The sequence below is a fragment of the Scyliorhinus torazame genome, chromosome 25 (genome assembly GCF_047496885.1).
Source record: "Scyliorhinus torazame isolate Kashiwa2021f chromosome 25, sScyTor2.1, whole genome shotgun sequence".
NCBI lineage: Eukaryota > Metazoa > Chordata > Chondrichthyes > Carcharhiniformes > Scyliorhinidae > Scyliorhinus > Scyliorhinus torazame.
The window spans coordinates 27,395,379-27,416,604 of NC_092731.1; the positions used below are offsets into that span (position 1 = coordinate 27,395,379).

At 54.1% G+C, this 21,226-nt stretch overlaps 1 protein-coding gene across 1 annotated transcript in view; it reads right to left on the reverse strand.

Moving 5' to 3' along the window:
• The window catches only part of LOC140402243 (sprouty-related, EVH1 domain-containing protein 2-like), a 71,222-nt gene extending 64,738 nt beyond the window's left edge, over positions 1–6,484 (reverse strand). Inside the window, exon 1 of the mRNA XM_072489872.1 lies at positions 6,274–6,484. Within this exon, the coding sequence (XP_072345973.1) occupies positions 6,274–6,284 (11 nt within the window). The 5' untranslated portion in view covers positions 6,285–6,484. The remainder of the gene's footprint in view (positions 1–6,273) is intronic.
• Between the last annotated feature and the right edge of the window lie 14,742 nt (positions 6,485–21,226).

Genomic DNA, 21,226 nt, shown 5'->3' on the forward strand with positions numbered 1-21,226 from the left:
CAATAATTCCAAAACTCCTAAATAGAGTGGAGTGATTCACGAATGTGAGAAATAAATTGGGACATGGTGCTGCCCACGATTGGAGTCTTTTGTTACCTTATGCATGTTTTATTTTATTCACCCATGGGATGAAGGCAATGTGGTTTAGCTCAGGTTGCTGGACGGCTGGTTCGTGATGCAGAGCGAGGCCAGCAGCGTGGGTTCAATCCCCGTACCGGCTGAGGTTATTCATGAAGGCCCCCCCACCAAGGGGGCAGCACGGTGGCATAGTGGTTAGCACTCTTGCCTCTCGCCGCCGAGGTCCCAGGTTCGATCCCAGCTCTGGGTCACTGTTCATGGGCAGTTTGCACATTCTCCCCGTGTTTGCGTGGGTTTCGCCCCCACAACCTAAAGATGTGCAGGGTAGGTGGATTGGCCATGCTAAATTGCCCCTACATTGAAAAAAATGAATTGGGTAAATGAAGGCCTCGCCATCTCAACCTTGCCCCTCGTCTGAGGTGTGGTGACCCTCAGGTTAAATCACCACCAGTCAGCTCTCACCCCCCCCTCAAAGGGGAAAGCAGCCCATGGTCATCTGGGCCTAGTCAGCAGACCATCCCACATAGAATTCCTACAGTGCAGAAAGACCATCGATTCTGCACTGACCCTTCGAATGAGCACTCTACCCAAACCCACTTCCCCACCATGTCCCCGTAATCCAATAATCCAGCCCGCACGTCCCTGGACACTAAGGGGCAATTTGATCATGGTCAATCCACCTAACCCACACATCTTTGGACTGCGGGAGGAAACAGAGAGAACGTGCAGACAGTGACCCGAGACGGGGATTGAACCCAGGTCCCTGGGGCTGTGAGAGAGCAGTGGACAAGCAACCACATCTCACATGCAGGAGCAAAGGACAAAATGGCAGACAGGAAAAGATCCTTTGGCCCACCCAGCGTATCCAACAACCTCAATACCTGATGCACCAACATGGGACAGGATATAGGGCACAGGAGGAGGCCATTCATCCCTTCATGTCTATGCCGGTATTTGCACTCCACTTCAGCCACCTCCTGCCCACCCTCAGATAATCCTGTCACCCGAGTGACCTAATCATAGAACCTACAGTGCAGAAGGAGGCCATTCGGCCCATCGAGTCTGCACCAACACACTTACGCCTTCACTTCCATCCTATCCCCGTAACCCAATAACCCCTCCTAACCTTTTTGGACACTAAGGGGCAATTTATCATTGGCCAATCCACCTAACCCGCATGTCTTTGGACTGTGGGAGGAAACTGGAGCACCCGGAGGAAACCCACGCAGACACGGGGAGAACATGCAGACTTCGCACAGACAGTGACCTCATCTTAAATCTCTATTCCCTTCTCCCTCGCGCATTCATTTAACTCCCAGCTGAAATGCATTGGTATCATTCACGTCACCCACTACCTGTGGGAGCGGGTACCACGGTTGCACAGTGGTTAGCACTGCTGTCTCACAGCAGCAGGAACCCGGGTTTGATTCCCTGCCTTGGGATGACTGTCTGTGTGGAGTTTGCACGTTCTCTGCGTGGGTTTCATCGGGGTGCTCCGGTCTCCTCCCACAGTCCAAAGGTGTGCAGGTTAGGCGGATTGGCCATGTTAAATTTTCCCTCAGTGTCCCAAGGTGAGGTGGGGTTACGGGGGTAGGGTGGGGAGTGGGCTCTTTCGGAGGGTCAGTGCCGACTCGATGGGCCGAATGGCCCCCTGTAATACTTCTCAACACTCTCTGTTCTTTCTTCTTCATTCTTGGAATGGGCCATTGCTGGCTGGGCCAGCATTTGTTGCCCTTCCCTTATTGCCCCTGAGAGGTTGGCGTGAGCCACTATCTTGGACCCACAAGACTTGATAGAGTTTTTCGAGGAGGTCACAAAGATGATTGATGCAGGTAGGGCAGTGAATGTTGTCTATATGGACTTCAGTAAGGCCTTTGACAAGGTCCCTCATGGTAGACTAGTACAAAAGGTGAAGTCACACGGGATCAGGGGTGAGCTGGCAAGGTGGATACAGAACTGGCTAGGTCATAGAAGGCAGAGAGTAGCGATGGAAGGATGCTTTTCTAATTGGAGGGCTGTCACCAGTGGTGTTCCACAGGGATCAGTGCTGGGACCTTTGCTCTTTGTAGTATATATAAATGATTTGGAGGAAAATGTAACTGGTCTGATTAGTAAGTTTACAGACGACACAAAGGTTGGTGGAATTTCGGATAGCGCTGAGGACTGTCAGAGGATACAGCAGGATTTCGATTGTTTGGAAATTTGGGCGGAGAGATGGCAGATGGAGTTTAATCCGGACAAATGTGAGGTAATGCATTTTGGGAGGTCCAATGCAGGTAGGGAATATACAGTGAATGGTAGAACCCTCAAGAGTATTGAAAGTCAGAGAGATCTAGGAGTACAGGTCCACAGGTCACTGAAAGGGGCAACACAGGTGGAGAAGGTAGTCAAGAAGGCATACGGCATGCTTGCTTTCATTGGCCGGGGCATTGAGTATAAGAATTGGCAAGTCATGTTGCAGCTGTATAGAACCTTAGATAGGCCACACTTGGAGTATAGTGTTCAATTCTGGTCGCCACACTACCAGAAGGATGTGGAGGCTTTAGAGAGGGTGCAGAAGAAATTTACCAGAATGTTGCCTGGTATGGAGGGCATTAGCTATGAGGAGTGGTTGAATAAACTCGGTTTGTTCTCACTGGAACGACGGAGGTTGAGGGGCGACCTGATAGAGGTCTACAAAATTATGAGGGGCATAGACAGAGTGGATAGTCAGAGGCTTTTCCCCAGGGTAGAGGGGTCAATTACTCGGGGGCATAGGTTTAAGGTGAGACGGGCAAGGTTTAGAGTAGATGTACGAGGCAAGTTTTTTTTACACAGAGGGTAGTGGGTGCCTGGAACTCGCTACCGGAGGAGGTGGTGGAAGCAGGGACGATAGTGATATTTAAGGGGCATCTTGACAAATCCATGAATAGGATGGGAATAGAGGGATACGGACCCAGGAAGTGTAGAAGATCGTAGTTTAGTTTGGGCAGCATGGTCGGCACGGGCTTGGAGGGCCGAAGGGCCTGTTCCTGTGCTGTACATTTCTTTGTTCTTTGTTCACACAGCCATTGCCCCTGTGACATATTGATACAACTGGCTGTTTTCCGAGGTCATTTCAGAGAGGGGCAGTTAAGACTGAACCACATTGCTGTGGGTCAGGAGTCACCTGTAGGCCAGACCGGGTTAGGACGGCAGATTTCCTTCCCTGAAGCGCGTTTTCAACAACAATGTGGTAGTTTCCTGATCATTATTCATACGGTTACCACTTCATTCCTCATTCATTCATTTGATTGAAATCCCCCCCCCCCCCAAGCTGTTCCTAGCTTGGGAAGGTGATGGCGTCACCTCCCCAATCCTCATAATCCAGTAGCCATACCATAGGGGCTGGTTTAGCACAGTGGGCTAAACAGCTGGCTTGGAATGCAGAATAATGCCATCAGCGCAGGTTCAATTCCCGTACCGGCCTCCCTAAACAGGCGCTGGAATGTGGCGACTAGGGGGTTTTCACAGTAACTTCACTGAAGCCTACTTGTGACAATAAGCTATTTATTATTATTATTATTACCACCATGCTCCCAGCCTGTACCAGGAGGAAATCTCTTCTGAATTTCCTACTGAATTCCTTGGCAACTATTTTATCACTGATTAAAAAGAAGTGCTGTTGAAGCTTTTCGTCTTACCCTCACCAGGTCAGATTTGCAAGAATACAATAGTAAAATGTAACAACAATTTATACCGCATGGGAAGAGAGTGCTGACTGATTGGCAAGTGGATTCTGATTGGTAGAGGTGTTGCCATAGAAAATGCACCAAGGAATAGTTAACTGCCAAGCGTTTGTTTAAATTCAAACCAGTCTGATTGGTCAAGGCAATGCCCCGAGGAATGATTCATAGAATCATCGAATTAACAGTGCAGAAGGAGGCCATTCAGCCCATTGAGTCTGCACTGGTCCTTGGATCGGGCACCCTACCCAAGCCTCCACCCTCCCGTAACCCAGTAATCCCACCCAGCTTTTTGGGACATTAAGGGCAATTTAGCCAGGCCAATCCGCCTAACCTGCACATCTTTGGAATGTGGGAGGAAACCGGAGCACCCGGAGGAAACCCACGCACACACGGGGAGAACGTGCAGACTCCACGCAGACAGTGACCCAAGCCGGGAATCGAACCTGGGACCCTGGAGCTGTGAAACAACTGGGCTAACCACTGTGCGACCGTGCTGCCCGATTTCAGGGAATTGTAGTCCCCCCCCCCCCCCCCAAGCTTCTGTTTATTTGAAAAAGGCACAGTACAGCAATAAGTCAGCTTCTGTGCTACCCAGCCACTATAACTATTTAATATTATAGTAGACAAGCTTGGAATGGTGGAATCTGCCCATCAAAGCTGCGTTACATTTTTGGGTCTTAACGTCTTAATGATGAGGCAGCGAAGGAAGCAAGTGCCGCACTCCGGATCGCACCACCCTGTGGGACGTCCCGCCCCAGGCACCCAAAATTCTGCAGATCGAGAATCGGCCTGTTCGATCGCCCGAATCTGCAGGCAGAAGACCGGTAACCCCAAGTAGGCACCATCCTGGGAATGAGGGGCAGCACCTGCTCTATCGAAACCTTTCACCTTGTTGCTGAAGACCTTGATTCGGTCATCCCGCCCTTCTCCCCTCCCCCCCCCCCTCCCCCCCGCCCCCGCCCTTCTCCCCTCCCCCCCCCCCCCCCCCCGCCCCCGCTCCTTCGCCTTTCAAGAAAAAAGGAGCCGTTTTAAAATGGAAGCAAATGGCCCAGGCTGATTGCCGTAACATTCATAGAATCACTACAAGGCAGAAGGAGGCCATTCGGCCCATCGAGTTTGCACCGACCCTCCGAATGAACACCATACCTAGGCCCCAAGCTTCACCTCATTTATCACGGGCAATCCACCTAACCCGCACATCTTTGGACTGTGGGAGGAAATCAGAGCACCCGGGAAGAAACCCACGTAGACGGGGACGGGGGGACGACGCGCAAACCCCACACCGACAGCGACCCCGAGGCCCGAATCGAACCCGGGTCCCTGGCGCCGCGAGGCAGCATTGTCAACTGCTGTGCAATGTCACCGCCATCCCAAATCCCATCAGGCCCTGCTCCAGGCCAACGACTGGGTGGGAGCTGACCCTGCCCTGCCACCCCCCCCCCCGCCCCCCCGGGGGCAAAGTAAGAAGAGAGGCCCTCCCCCGCTTAACAAGGTTACGAACAGCATACGTGTTAAACACCGCAAATGTCACTCAGATTCCGCCCCCACCACCCCACCATATTCAAAACACCAACAGCAGTAACAGCACGAGAAAAAAGGGGGCCAATTCTTGTGTTAAATCCTATGTGAACAGAAGTATGAATTAAGTCAATCACACATACATACATATAGAGAGAGAGAGAGACTGACAATCCCTGTGGCCTTGACGACTCTCAATCTCTCAATGCTGGCTACATACATACATATTATACATGTAATTTTGTGAATGGAGGATCACGTGACCCACCCAGGACTCTCTTATCCTCTGTCTGAAAACAACAGGTGAAACAGAACGAGAGAGAGAGAGACAGAGAGAGAGCGGGAGGGAGAGAAGACAATGCAACAAGAAAATGTATCAGACAATGTATCCCAAAAGAAATGTAGCAAAAAAATGTTGCAAAACTACAAAGGAGGGAGGAGGGGATACAATATTGCAACAAATTGCACCCAACATTTGCCACACACACACACACACACACACACAGAACAACCATATTGATACGGACCCAAAACGCCCCCTGAAAAAAAACACCATTGGAGGGAGGGAGGGAGGAATTCCAATTTTTTTTGTGAATGGATCCCAGATGCAAATGAGACGATTGAAAAAGGAAATGGCTATTCGCTCCCCCCCTCCTCCTCCTCCTCCTCCTCCACCCCTTACCTCCCCTTTAACAAAAAAAATGATCACTTTCATTCACAAAAAAAAAGATAAATAAATGGGGAGAAATGTCAATTACAGCGTCAGGTCGAAATTGCAAGGTTTTTTTTTTAGAAATCGGTCTGGAACTGGTATTGAGATTATTATTTCTGCAATGGTGCTGGATTTGAGATATATATATATATATATATTTTAATGATTTTTCCAGTCCCCGTCCACCTCTCTCTCCCTCCCCCCTCTCTCTCTCTCTCTCCCTCTCCCTCTCTCTCTTGTTAAACAGACAGGACTCACTGCTGATCCATGATTCTCAGGGTCCAATTATATCATCATCTTCTCCCCGTCCAACATCTTCCATCACACAGCAGCCATTTTTCCACCAGGATTGTGTCTTTTCTTTTATTATCTGTATTTATATATTTTTTTATATTATCTATATATATATATATATATTTCCCAAACTAAACCTCACACAGAACAAATCTCTGCCCCTCTCTCCCTGTCTGTCCCGGTGAGGCTTCCTCTCTCTCTCTCCGGCAGAGGCGAGCCCCGAACCGTCTGCGCTGGCAGGTGCAGCCCGTCCGCCGGGTCCTAGCGCCTCTCTCCTGCACCGCCCCATTGATCACAGCAACTCGCAATCGAGCAGCGGCGTTCCGCCCGGTCCTAGAGTCCACCAGGGCTCGCATGGTGGGGGGGGGGAAGAGAGATTCTGGGAGGGCATCCAGACAGATTGGGGGTGGGGTGGGAGAGAGTAGTGGGGGGGGGGGGGGGGGCGGGGAAGAGAGATTCTGGGAGGGCATCCAGACAGATTGGGGGTGGGGTGGGAGAGAGTAGTGGGGGGGGGGGGTATCAGGGTGTGGGAGGGGGAGATTGGGGGGACAGTAGGGGAAGAGGAGCAGGGAGAGTTGTGGTGGTGGGGTGGATGTTCAGGGGTTGGGGTAAGGGAGCAGAGGAGAGTTGGGTGGGAGAGTTGAGAGGGCTGGGGGTGGAAGTTAGAGGGGAGTGTTGAGTTGGGGAGTGTTGGGGGAGAGTTCGGTGGGGGGTGGGGAGAGTTGTGTTGGGGAGCATTCGCAGGTGGGGGGGAGATTTGGGGGAGAGTTGGGGAGTGGGAGACAGTTTGGGAGGTTGGTAGTGTGGCGGGAGTTCAAAGGTGAATTGGAGGGGGGTGGGGGTGAATTGGAGGGGGGTGGGGGTGAATTGGAGGGGGGTGGGGGTGAGTTGGAGGGGGTGGGGGGATGAGTTGGAGGGGGATGGGGGGTGAGTTGGAGGGGGTTGGGGGTAGTTGGAGGGGGGTGGGGGGGGAGTTGGAGGGGGGAGCTGGAGGGAGGGGGTGGGTGGGTGTTGGAGGGACGTGTGGGAGGGGGTGGGGGGTGTTGGAGGGGGTGGGGGTTGTTGGAAGAGGGTGGGGGTGTTGGAGGAGGGTGGGGGGTGTCAGAGGTGGATGGGGGGTGTTGGAGGGGGTGGGGGGGAGTTGGAGGGGTGGGGGAGAGTTGGACGGGGGTGGGGGGGAGTTGAGGGGGTGGGGGAGTTGGAGGGGGGTGGGGGTGAGGGGAGAGTTGGACTGGGGTGGGGGGAGTTGGAGGGGGGTGGGGTGGAGTTGGAGGGGGTGGGGGGTGGGGGGGAATTGGAAGGGGTCGGGGTGGGTGGCGGGGGGAATTGGAGGGGGGTGGGGGGAGTTGGAGGGAGTGGGGAGAGTTGGACGGGGGTGGGGGGGAGGTGTCGGGGGTGGATGGTGGGGGGAGGGTTGGAGCGGGTGGGGGGAGGTGGAGGTGTCGGGGGTGGGTGGTGGGGGGGAGTTGGAGGGGGTGGGGGAGAGTTGGACGGGGGTGGGGGAGGAGTTGGAGGGGCTGGGGGAGAGTTGGACGGGGTGGGGGGGAGTTGGAGGGGGGTGGAGGTTGGGGGGGAGTTGAGGGGGTGATGGGGAGTTGGAGGAGGTGGGGGGGAGTTGGAGGGGGGTGGGGGATGGGGGAGAGTTGGACTGGGGTGGGGGGGAGTTGGAGGGGGTGGGGTGGAGTTGGAGGGGGTGGGGGGAGGGGAGGAGTTGCAGGGGGGTCGGGGGGTAGGGGCTGGGTGGTGGGGGTGAGTTGGTGGGGGGTGGGGGGGAGTTGGAGGGAGTGGGGGAGAGTTGGATGGGGGTGGGGGGGAGTTGGAGGGGTCGGGGGGGTGGGGTGTGGGTGGGAGTTGGAGGGAGGTGTTGGAGGGGGTGGGGGGTGTTGGAGGGAGTTGGGTGGAGCTGGAGGGGGTGGGGGGCATTGGAGGGAATTGGGGGGGAGTTGGAGGGGGTTGGGGGGTATCGGAGGGGGGTAGGCGGGAGTTGGAGGGGGTGGGGGGGAGTTGGAGGGGGTGGAGGTTGGGGGAGTTGAGGGGGTGATGGGGAGTTGGAGGGGGTGGGGCGGGTTGGAGGGGGTGGGGGGAGGGGGGAGAGTTGGACTGGGGTGGGGGTCACAGACCAATGACACTGAGGACAGGGAGCCCTTCCGCGTTGCTGTCATCAACAAGAACAAGCTGTCCCCGACTCGAATGCACCAGCCGCTGTCGGTGCACAGCATTGATCCGGACGACGAGTGGGGTGCCACCCTGACGGTCAACTGATCCTAGATCAGATTCCGCCTGGACACTGGTGCCTCCGCCAATCTCCTCGCATGGTCAGCATTCCAGACCCTGAAGGTTAAACCACCTATTCTGCCATCCCACTGTCAACTCGTTGACTATAATGGCTCAAACAGGATGCCACCCCACGCACCTCGCAGGGTCCCAGCACCCCTTAAGGACCACCTCAAGCAGCAGCTGCAGGACCTTCAGGACCAAGGAGTGCTTTCCCGGGTAACGGAGCCGACTCCGTGGGTCAGCTCCATAGTGTACGTCAAGAAGCCTTCCGGCGAGCTCCGGATCTGTATAGACCCGAAAGACTTAAATCGCAACATAATGAGGGAACACTACCCCATACCCAAACGTGAGGAGATCACGTGCGAGATGGCTCCGGCAAAAATATTCACCAAGCTTGATGCCTCAAAGGGCTTCTTGCAGATTCAATTGGATCAGTCCGGCAGGAAGCTGTGCACTTTTAACACTCCATTTGGCAGATACTGCTACAATAGGATGCCATTTGGCATCATATCAACCTCTGAACTTTTCCATCGCATCATGGAACAGATGATGGAGGGCATGGAAGGGGTGCGCGTCTATGTAGACAACGTCATTATTTGGTCCACCACACCGCAGGAGCATATCAGTCGCCTCCAGCGAATCTTTAAACGGATACGGGACCAGGGCCTGCGTCTTAACCGAGCCAAATGCTCTTTTGGACAAACCGAGCTGAAGTTCCTGGGGGACCACATCTCCCAGTTGGGGGTGCGGCCGGATGCTGACAAGGTGGCAGCCATCACGGCCATGCAGAAGCCCACGGACAAGAAAGCAGTGCTACGCTTTCTCGGAATGGTCAACTTCCTAGCAAAGTTCTTTCCCAACCTTGCTTCCCACACTACAGCTCTCCGGCACCTTGTCAGGAAGACAACTGAATTCCAGTGGCTTCCCAGCCACCAGCGTGAATGGGAGGAGCTCAAGGTCAAGCTTACCACCGCCCCGGTACTGGCGTTTTTCGATCCTGCAAGGGAGACAAAAATCTCGACTGACGCCAGCCAGTCCGGCATTGGGGCGGTCCTCCTGCAACGGGATGACGCCTCATCATGGGCCCCAGTCGCCAAGCGTCACGGGCCATGACCCCCACAGAGCAGCGCTATGCGCAGATAGAAAAGGAGTGCCTAGGCCTGTTGATTGGCGTTGACAAGTTCCACGACTATGTGTATGGCCTTCCCCAGTTCACCGTGGAGACTGACCATCGCCCGCTGGTTGCCATCATTCAAAAGGATCTCAACGATATGACCCCTCGCCTCCAGCGCATTCTGCTCAAACTCCGGAGGTACGACTTTCAACTTGTCTACACCCCGGGTAAGGACCTCATCATAGCAGACGCTCTGTCCAGGGCAGTCAACACACCGTCCAACCCTGAGGGGTTCGTTTGCCAAGTCGACGCACATGTAGCCTTCACTTCTGCCAATCTGCCGGCCACTGATGCACGCCTGGCCCACATTCGACGTGAGACTGCGGCCGACCCCCTTCTGCAACGTGTGATGCGCCACATGACGGACGGATGGCTCAAGGGACAATGCCCACAGTTTTACACCGTTCGGGCCAACTTGGCAGTCGTGGATGGTGTCCTCCTGGAGCTGGACCGCATTGTGATCCCACACAGCATGCACCGGCTTGTCTTAGAACAGCTGCACGAAGGCCACCTTGGCATTGAGAAGTGCCGACGGAGGGCCCGAGAGGCTGTGTACTGGCCGGGAATAAGTGAGGAAATTGCTAACACTGTGCTCAATTGCCCCACCTGTCAGCGGTTTCAGCCGGCACAACCCCGTGAGACCCTTCAGCCCCATGAGTTGGTCACGTCCCCCTGGTCGAAGGTGGGCGTGGACCTGTTCCATGCGTTCGGCAGGGACTACATCATCATCATCGACTACTTTTCAGCTATCCTGAGGTCATACGCCTGCACGACACCACGTCATTGGCTGTTATCCGGGCCTGCAAAGAGACCTTTGCTCGCCACGGCATTCCGCTCACCGTGATGTCAGACAATGGCCCCTGCTTTGCGAGTCAGGAATGGTCTTCCTTCGCCAGCTCATACAACTTCACACACGTGATGTCCAGTCCTCTGCATCCTCAGTCGAATGGCAAAGCAGAAAAGGGCGTCAATATCGTTAAAAGGCTCCTCTGCACGGCTGCTGATGCAGGATCTGACTTCTGCCTCGCCTTGCTGGCCTATCGCTCGGCCCCACCGTCCACGGGCCTATCGCCGGCCCAGCTGCTTATGGGTCGCACCCTCAGGACCACTTGTGCCATCCATTCACGTCCCAGACCTCGACCATGCTCCGGTACTTCGGCGGATGCAGCAACAGCGTGAGCAACAAAAGGCGACACATGATGCTCGGGTGACTGATTTTCCTGCCCTGGCGCTTGGAGATAATGTCCGCATACACCTTCCGGAGGGCGGCTGGTCGACAACCGCTAAGGTTCTCCAACAGATAGCTCCCCGCTTGTTCCTGGTTCGTCTGCCTGATGGCTCTATTCGCCGCCGCAATCGGCGCGCCCTTCGTCTGGTTCCGCGCTCGCTACGTGATCCTGCACCGGTGCCACGCCCTCCTGTTGACCCTGCAATGGACTTTGTTGACCTTCCGGACACCCTGCATCCTCCTCACTCGACCGTGGCCTGGCCCGATCCTCAGCCGGTGGATCCTGACCCACCCTTGAGGCGGTCAACCCGAATTCGTCGCCCACCTGAGAGACTTAATTTATGAACCTTTTCATATTGGACTCACTAACTTGTTCTGACATACTGTTTCAGACTTTTTGCCATACTGTTTAAGATTTTGTTATTGTTTGTTAATGACATTGATTTAGTTCTTGGTGTAACATAGTTAGTTTCTGCACCTGGCACCTTCCTGTGTATATAGTGTAGCCACATGTACATATTGTTGTAAATATTGCACACACATGATTAGATGCACTCACCACACTTCTTTATTTATTATCATGTCGGCACATATTCTTTGCGAAAAGGGGGGATGTCATGATATTTAGATCAGCATATCATGGTGCAATCACACACACACTGATGGACATGCAGTAGGACCAACCAACACACACACAACATCGCAGCCAATCACCAGTGAGAGCACACGCACTATAAAAACAGGGGACACTACAGTTCCCGCTCATTCCAGCAGCAGCTAGCTCAGAGCACCAAGCTCAGAGCCTGCTTCACAGACATTCACCATGTGCTGAGTGCCTCACCCAGATAGTGATAGGACAGGGTCCACAGATTAGCTGGTAATGCACGTACCCAGGTTAGCAGCGCGCTGTTACAGTTAAGTAGTTAATAAAATTGAGTTACACCATCTCCAGCCGTGTTGGATCGTTTGCACATCAGAACACCCAACACCACAATCCGGACCCCTGTTAAAGAGGGAGTTTCACCATCGAAACCCCTGTTAAAGAGGGAGTTTCACCATCGGGACCCCTGTTAAAGAGGGGGTTTCACCATCGGGACCCCTGTTAAAGAGGGAGTTTCACCATCGGGACCCCTGTTAAAGAGGGGGTTTCACCATCGGGACCCCTGTTAAAGAGAGAGTTTCACCATCGAAACCCCTGTTAAAGAGGGAGTTTCACCATCGGGACCCCTGTTAAAGAGGGGGTTTCACCATCGGGACCCCTGTTAAAGAGGGAGTTTCACCATCGGGACCCCTGTTAAAGAGGGGGTTTCACCATCGGGACCCCTGTTAAAGAGAGAGTTTCACCATCGAGACCTCTGTTAAAGAGGGAATTTCACCATCGGGACCCCTGTTAAAGAGGGAGTTTCACCATCGGGACCCCTGTTAAAGAGGGAGTTTCACCATCGAGACCTCTGTTAAAGAGGGAGTTTCACCATCGGGACCCCTGTTAAAGAGGGAGTTTCACCATCGAGACCTCTGTTAAAGAGGGAGTTTCACCATCGGGACCCCTGTTAAAGAGGTAGTTTCACCATCGAGACCCCTGTTAAAGAGAGAGTTTCACCATCGAGACCCCTGTTAAAGAGAGAGTTTCACCATCGGGACCCCTGTTAAAGAGAGAGTTTCACCATCGGGACCCCTGTTAAAGAGAGAGATTCACCATTGAGACCCCTGTTAAAGGGGGAGTTTCACCATCGAGACCCCTGTTAAAGAGAGAGTTTCACCATCGAGACCCCTGTTAAAGAGAGAGTTTCACCATCGGGACCCCTGTAAAAGAGAGAGTTTCACCATCGGCTCCCTGTTAATGAGGGAATTTCGCTTCCGGGTGCGGCTATGCAGAGCTAGGTCGCATATTCGGCAGCTCCCGCTTGGAACGGACTTTTGGGCTCTTTTACAGGGCCCCCACGGCATTTGTTTGACATTTCCCGGTGTGGGAAGAAGGCTGCAGCATTCCCCTGACAGTGCCCCCCAGGAGTGCTGTGTCTTTTGGATACCAGACCCGGCAGAAACAGTAAAAGATTTGGCTTGAGCTGCAGCAATAGACAGAGGCCTCTTCCAGCATGCAGGCGGGGGAAGGGCAAGCTTAAAGCTGCAATCTGACTTGACTCTATCAAAGGTGAATTCTAGCAGCAGAGGGAACAACTGTGAAAGGATCTACCAGGGCCATTGAAGAAGCAGGGACTAGGCTTCTGCTGGCGGCCATGGAGGAGTAGGTCACGCATTCGGCAGCTCCCGTCTGGAGCCGACTCTCAGACCTTTTTCAGGAGTTTCCATAGACTTTTTGGTGCAGACTGGTGAAGCAAACACTGCCAACTTCTATGAAACGGACCAGAAGTAACGGCCAAAGGAGCGGCACTGGAGCAACGGGAGAAGCGAGGGAAAGAAAACAAAATGGCAGCAGCCAGGGACAAAGGGGAGCTGCAGGAGTTCATCAAGCGCTGCTTCGAGGAGCAGCGCGAGGAGATGCGCAAAGAGATGTTGGCGCCTATGCTTTCGGCAATTGAAGGACTCGGGATCACGCAGAAGGCCCACGAAGCTAAGATCCAGGAGGTACAGAAAAGAGTCAGTCAGAACGAGGACGAGCTCGTGGGCCTGGCAGTGAGAGTAGAGCAGAACGAGGCGCTACACAAGAGGTGGGCGGGAAGACTCGAAGACCTGGAGAACAGGTCGAGGAGAAAGAATCTGCGAATGCTGGGTCTCCCTGAGGGAGTGGAGGGGGCTGATGCCGGGGCATACGCGAGCACGATGCTCGAGGCGATGATGGGCACGAAGGCCCCTTCGAGGCCGCTGGAGTTGGACGGGGCACATCGGGTGCTGGTGAAGAAGCCCCAGGCAAATGAGCCGCCAAGGGCGATGGTGGTGAGGTTCCACCGGTTCACTGACAGAGAGTGGGTCCTGAGATGGGCCAAGAAGGAGCGGAGCAGTAAGTGGGACAATGCAGAGATCCGAATATACCCGGACTGGAGCACGGAGGTTGCAAAGCGGAGAGCGGGTTTCAACCGGGCCAAAGCGGCGTTGTACCGAAAAGAAGTGAAATTCGGAATGCTGCAGCCAGCGCGACTGTGGGTCACATACAAGGGCCAACACTATTACTTTGAAATGCCTGAAGAGGCGTGGACCTTTGTACAAGCCGAAAAGTTGGACTCTAACTGAAGGTTTGTGAGGGTGGAGGGGATGTTTTGGGGTTTGATGTGTGATGGTTGTTGTATATAGGGGGTCAATCACGCGCAGGAAATGTTACATGGGCTGGGGGAGAGAGACAAGGCCGCGACAGGAGCTGCGCCAGAGGGGGCGGAGCAGGCTTTGGAAAGCGCGGGTTTTTTTCCCGCGCGTGGGAAGAAAGGCGGGAAGGGGAACGAAGGAATGCATATGGATTGGGAGACTCCCAGGCGGGGAGGTCAATGGGACGGTGGGGGAAGCCGGGGTCAGCAGGCGTCAGCTGACTTACGGGAGTTACATGGGGGGAGCAAAAAAGCTAGACAGGGGTCTAGAGGGGGGTGGGGGGTGGGGGGGAGGGGGGAAGGGTTGCTGCTGCACTGGCCGAAAGGGAATGGGACACAGAAGAGGTGGTTGGGACGGGGGTCCCCCCTCTGGGGGACTGGAGGGTGAGGGAGACGTGGACACGGGTCTGGCCCAGAAAAGGAGATGGCTAGTCGGCAGGACGTGGGGGGGGGGTGTGAGAGCCCCTCCAATCCGGCTGATAACGCGGAATGTGAGGGGCCTGAAAGGGCCGGTGAAGAGGGCTCGAGTGTTCGCGCATTTAAAGGGACTGAAGGCGGACGTGGCCATGCTCCAAGAGACACACCTGAAGGTGGCGGACCAGGTCAGGTTAAGAAAGGGATGGGCAGGACAGGTATTCCACTCGGGACTGGACGCGAAGAATAGAGGGGTGGCAATATTGGTGGGAAAGCGGGTGTCATTCGAGGCCAAGACTATTGTAGCGGACAATGGAGGGCGATATGTAATGGTGAGCGGTAGGCTGCAAGGGATGTGGGTGGTGTTGGTAAACGTATACCCCCCGAACTGGGATGATGCAGGATTCATGAAGCGCATGTTGGGGCGCATTCCGGACCTGGAGGTAGGAGGCCTGATAATGGGAGGGGACTTCAATACAGTGTTGGATCCAGCACTGGACCGCTCCAAATCAAGGACTGGAAAGAGGCCGGCGGCGGCCAAGGTACTTAGGGGGTTTATGGATCAGATGGGGGGAGTGGACCCATGGCGGTTTGCAAGGCCGCAGGCCAGGGAATTTTCTTTCTTCTCCCATGTACACAAAGCCTTCTCCTGGATAGATTCCTTTGTTCTGGGTAGGGCGCTCATCCCGAGGGTGGAGGGGACGGAGTATTCAGCTATAGCCGTTTCGGACCATGCCCCGCATTGGGTGGAACTGGAGCTGGGAGAGGAGAGGGACCAACGCCCGTTGTGGCGGCTGGATGTGGGACTGCTGGCAGACGAGGTGGTATGTGGGAAGGTGAGGGGGTTTATCGAAAGGTACTTGGAGGCCAACGACAACAGGGAGGTGCGGGTGGGGGTGGTATGGGAGGCGTTGAAGGCGGTGATAAGGGGAGAGCTAATTTCCATTAGGGCTCATAGGGAGAAGACCAAAGGTATGGAAAGGGAGAGGTTAGTGGGGGAGATTTTGAGAGTGGACAGGAGATACGCAGAGGCCCCGGAGGAAAGATTACTTGGGGAAAGACGACGGCTCCAGACGGAGTTTGACCTGTTGACCACAGGGAAGGCGGAGGCATAGTGGAGGAAAGCGCAGGGGGCGACCTACGAGTATGGGGAAAAGGCACACCAGCTCCGTAAGAGGATGGCAGCGAGGGAAATAGAGGGAGTCAAAGATGGAAGGGGAGCCACGGATCGGAGAGCAACGAAAATAAATGAGGTATTCAAGGCCTTTTATGAAGAGCCGTACAGATCCCAGCCCTCAGCGGGGGAAGAGGGGATGAGACGATTCCTAGATCAGCTGAGAATCCCGAGGGTGGAGGAGCAAGAGGTGGCTGGTTTGGGGGCACCAATCGGGTTGGAGGAGCTGAGCAAGGGTTTGGGGAGCATGCAGGCGGGGAAGGCCCCGGGACCGGACGGATTCCCGGTGGAGTTCTACAGGAAGTACGTAGACCTGTTGGCCCCGCTACTAGTGAGGACCTTTAATGAGGCAAGAAAGGAGGGGACCCTGCCCCCGACAATGTCAGAAGCGACAATTTCTTTGATCCTAAAGCGGGACAAGGACCCACTGCAATGTGGATCGTACAGGCCGATCTCGCTCCTCAATGTGGATGCTAAGTTGCTGGCAAAAGTGCTGGCCACGAGGATCGAGGACTGTGTCCCGGGGGTAATCCACGAGGACCAGATGGGATTTGTAAAGGGCAGGCAACTAAACACCAATGTGCGGCGGCTCTTAAATGTGATAATGATGCCATCGGAGGAGGGAGAGGCGGAGATAGTGGCAGCTATGGTCGCGGAGAAGGCCTTTGACCGAGTAGAGTGGGAGTACCTCTGGGAGGTGCTGCGTAGGTTTGGGTTCGGGGTAGGGTTTATCAATTGGGTTAAGGTCCTTTACAGAGCCCCGATGGCGAGTGTCGTGACGAACCGGCGGAGGTCGGAGTACTTTCGACCGACAGAGGGACGAGGCAGGGGTGCCCCCTGTCCCCCCTGTTGTTCGCATTGGCGATCGAACAATTGGCCATGTCATTGAGGGAGTCTAATAAATGGAGGGGGGTGGTCCGAGGGGGAGAAGAGCATCGGGTGTCGCTATATGCAGATGACCTGTTGCTGTACGTGGCGGATCCAATGGAGGGGATGGTGGAGGTCATGCAGACTCTAAGGGAGTTTGGGGAGTTTTCGGGCTATAAGCTCAATGTAGGGAAGAGTGAGCTCTTTGTATTACAGGCGGGGGAGCAAGAAAGCGGGATAAGGGACCTACCGCTGAGGAGGGCGGAGGGGAGCTTTCGGTATCTGGGGATCCTGATAGCCAGGAGTTGGGGGACCCTACATAAACTGAATCTGACGAGGTTGGTGGAGCAAATCGAGGAGGATTTCAAAAGATGGGACATGTTACCGCTCTCGCTGGCTAGTAGAGTGCAGTCGGTCAAAATGGTGGTCCTTCCGAGGTTTCTGTTTGTGTTTCAGTGCCTTCCCATCGTGATCACTAAGGCCTTTTTTAAGAGAGTAGGCAGGAGTATTATGGGGTTTGTGTGGGCGAGTAAGACCCCGAGAGTAAGGAGAAGGTTCCTGGAACACAGTAGGGACCGAGGAGGGTTGGCGCTGCCAAACCTGGGGAGCTACTACTGGGCAGCAAATGTGGCGATGATCCGCAAGTGGGTTATGGAGGGAGAGGGGGCGGCATGGAAGAGGATGGAGATGGCGTCCTGTAAAGGAACGAGCCTGGGGGCGTTGGTGACGGCACTGCTGCCGCTCTCGCCGACAAAGTATACCACGAGTCCGGTGGTGGCGGCAACGGTAAGGATCTGGGGCCAGTGGAGACGGCACAGGGGTGCAATGGGAGCATCGGTGTGGTTCCCGATCAGGGGTGACCACCGATTTGTCCCGGGGAAGATGGACGGTGGGTTCCAGAGCTGGCATCGGGCGGGGATTGGAAGAATGGGGGACCTGTTCATCGACAGGACGTTTGCGAGCCTCGGGGCACTGGAGGAGAAGTTCGAGTTACCCCCGGGAAATGCCTTTAGATATATGCAGGTGAAGGCTTTTGTGAGGCGACAGGTGAGGGAATTCCCGTTGCTCCCGGCACAAGAAGTTCAAGATAGGGTGATCTCGGGTGTATGGGTCGGGGAGGGCAAGCTGTCGGAAATACACCAGGAGTTGGAAGAAGAGGGGGAAACGCTGGTAGAAGAGTTGAAGGGTAAATGGGAGGAGGAGCTGGGGGAGGGGATCGAGGAAGGTCTGTGGGCTGATGCCCTAGGTAGGGTTAATTCCTCCTCCTCGTGTGCCAGGCTCAGCCTGATACAATTTAAGGTGGTCCACAGAGCGCATTTGACGGGGGCGAGGTTGAGTAGGTTCTTTGGGGTAGAGGACAGATGTGGAAGGTGCTCAGGGAGCCCGGCGAACCATGTCCATATGTTTTGGTCATGCCCGGCACTGGAGGGGTTCTGGAGAGGAGTGGCGGGAGCAATATCTCAGGTGGTGAAAGTCCGGGTCAAGCCAAGCTGGGGGCTCGCAATATTCGGAGTAGTGGACAAACCGGGAGTGCAGGAGACGAAAGAGGCCGGCATTCTGGCCTTTGCGTCCCTAGTAGCCCGGTGAAGGATCTTGCTAATGTGGAAGGAGGCGAAGCCCTCCCAGCCTGGAGGCCTGGATAAATGATATGGCAGGGTTTATCAAATTGGAGAGGATAAAGTTTGCCTTGAGAGAGTCTGCGCAGGGGTTCTACAGGCGGTGGAAACCGTTCCTAGACTACCTCGCGGAGCGTTAGAGGAAGGTCGGTCAGCAGCAGCAGCAACCTTGGGGGGGGGGGGGGGGGTGGAGGGGACGTCCTGGGAGGGGGGGGGGAGGAGGAGGAGGGGGGGGGGGGGAAGGGGGGACTGCATGGGAGGGTGGATGAGCAAGAGATAACATTAAGGGTTGGGGAAACTGGCACGTACGGGTGAGGGCCAGTGTACAAAGCTGTGTAAATATAACATTTTGCCATGTATATATCTTGCTCTGCGCGATTTCTCGTTTTTTTTGTTCGGGGGGGCGGGGGGGGGTTATTGTTTGTAACGGAGAAAAATTGTGTTAAAAAACTTTAATAAATATATATATTTTTTTTTAAAAGGAGGGAGTTTCACCGTCGGGACTCCTGTTAAAGAGGGAGTTTCACAATCGAGACCCCTGTTAAAGAGGGAGTTTCACCATCGGGACCCCTGTGAAAGAGAGAGTTTCACCATCGGGACTCCTATTAAAGAGGGAGTTTCACCATCGGGACTCCTGTTAAAGAGAGAGTTTCACCATCGGGACCCCTGTTAAAGAGGGAGTTTCACCATCGAGACCCCTGTTAAAGAGGGAGTTTCACCATCCGGACCCCTGTTAAAGAGTGAGTTTCACCATCGGGACCCCTGTTAATGAGGGAGTTTCACCTTCGAGACCCCTGTCAAAGAGGGAGTGTCATCATCGGGACCCCTGTTAAAGAGAGTTTCACCATCGGAACTCCTGTCAAAGAGGGAGTTTCACCATCGAGATCCCTGTTAAAGAGGGAGTTTCACCATCGGGACCCCTGTTAAAGAGAGAGTTTCACCATCGGGACTCCTGTGAAAGAGGGAGTTTCACCATTGAGACCCCTGTTAAAGAGAGAGTTTCACCATCGGGACTCCTGTTAAAGAGGGACTTTCACCATCAGAACACCTGTTCAAGAGGCGTTTCACCATCGGGACCCCTGTTAAAGAGAGAGTTTCACCATCAGGACTCCTGTTAAAGAGGAAGTTTCACATTCGGGACTCCTGTTAAAGAGAGAGCTTCACCATCGGGACCCCTGTTAAAAAGAGAGTTTCACCATCGGGACCCCTGTTAAAGAGAGAGTTTCACCATCGGGACTCCTGCTAAAGAGAGAGTTTCACCATCGGGACTCCTGTTAAAGAGGGAGTTTCACCATCAGAACCCCTGTTAAAGAGGGTGTTTCACCATCGAGACCCCTTTTAAAGAGAGAGTTTAGCCATCGGGACCCCTGTTAAAGAGGGAGTTTCACCATCGGGACACCTCTTAATGCGGGAGTTTCACCATCGGGACCCCTGTTAAAGAGGGAGTTTCACCATCGAGACCCCTGTTAAAGAGAGAGTTTCACCATCGAGACCCCTGTTAAAGAGGGAGTTTCACCATCGAGACCCCTGTTAAAGAGGGAGTTTCACCATCGGGACACCTCTTAAAGCGGGAGTTTCACAATCGGGACCCCTGTTAAAGAGGGAGTTTCACCATCGAGACCCCTGTTAAAGAGGGAGTTTCGCCATCGGGACCCCTGTTAAAGAAGGAGTTTCACCATCGGGACCCCTGTTAAAGAGGGTGTTTCACCATCGAGACCCCTGTTAAAGAGAGAGTTTCACCATCGAGACCCCTGTTGAAGAGGGAGTTTCACCATCGGGACCCCTGTTAAAGAGGGAGTTTCACCATCGGGACCCCTGTTAAAGAGGGAGTTTCACCATCGAGTCCCCTGTTAAATAAGAGAGGTTCACCATCGGGACCCCTGTTAAAGAGGGAGTTTCACCATCGAGTCCCCTTTTAAAGAGGGAGTTTCATCATCGGGACCCCTGGTAAAGAGGGAGTTTCACCATCCGGACCCCTGGAAAAGAGAGAGTTTCACCATCGAGACCCCTTTTAAAGAGAGAGTTTCTCCATCAGAACCCCTGTTAAAGAGAGAGTTTCTCCAGCAAGACCCCTGTTAAAAAGAGAGTTTAACCATCGGGACCCCTGTTAAAGAGGGAGTTTCACCATCGGGCTCCCTGTTAAAGAGGTAGTTTCACCATCGGGACTTCTGTTAAAGAGGGAGTTTCACCATCGAGACCCCTGTTAAAGAGGGAGTTTCACCACCCGGACCCCTGTTAAAGAGAGAGTTTCTCCAGTGAGACCCCTGTTAAAAAGAGAGTTTCACCATCAAGACCCCTGTTAAAGAGGAAGTTTCATCATCAGGACCCTTGATAAAGAGGGAGTTTCACCATCCGGACCCCTGGAAAAGAGAGACTTTCACCACCGAGACCCCTTTTAAAGCGAGAGTTTCGCCATCGGGACCCCTGTTAAAGAGGGAGTTTCACCATCGGGACACCTCTTAATGCGGGAGTTTCACCATCGGGACCCCTGTTAAAGAGGGAGTTTCACCATCGAGACCCCTGTTAAAGAGAGAGTTTCACCATCGAGACCCCTGTTAAAGAGGGAGTTTCACCATCGAGACCCCTGTTAAAGAGGGAGTTTCACCATCGGGACACCTCTTAAAGCGGGAGTTTCACAATCGGGACCCCTGTTAAAGAGGGTGTTTCACCATCGAGACCCCTTTTAAAGATAGAGTTTCACCATCAGAACCCCTGTTAAAGAGAGAGTTTCTCCAGCGAGACCCCTGTTAAAGAGGAAGTTTCACCATCGGGTCCCCTGTTAAAAAGAGAGTTTCACCATTGGGACTCCTGTTGAAGAGGGAGTTTCACCATCGAGACCCCTGTTAAAAAGAGAGTTTCACCATCGAGACCCCTGTTAAAGAGGGAGTTTCATCATCGGGACCCCTGATA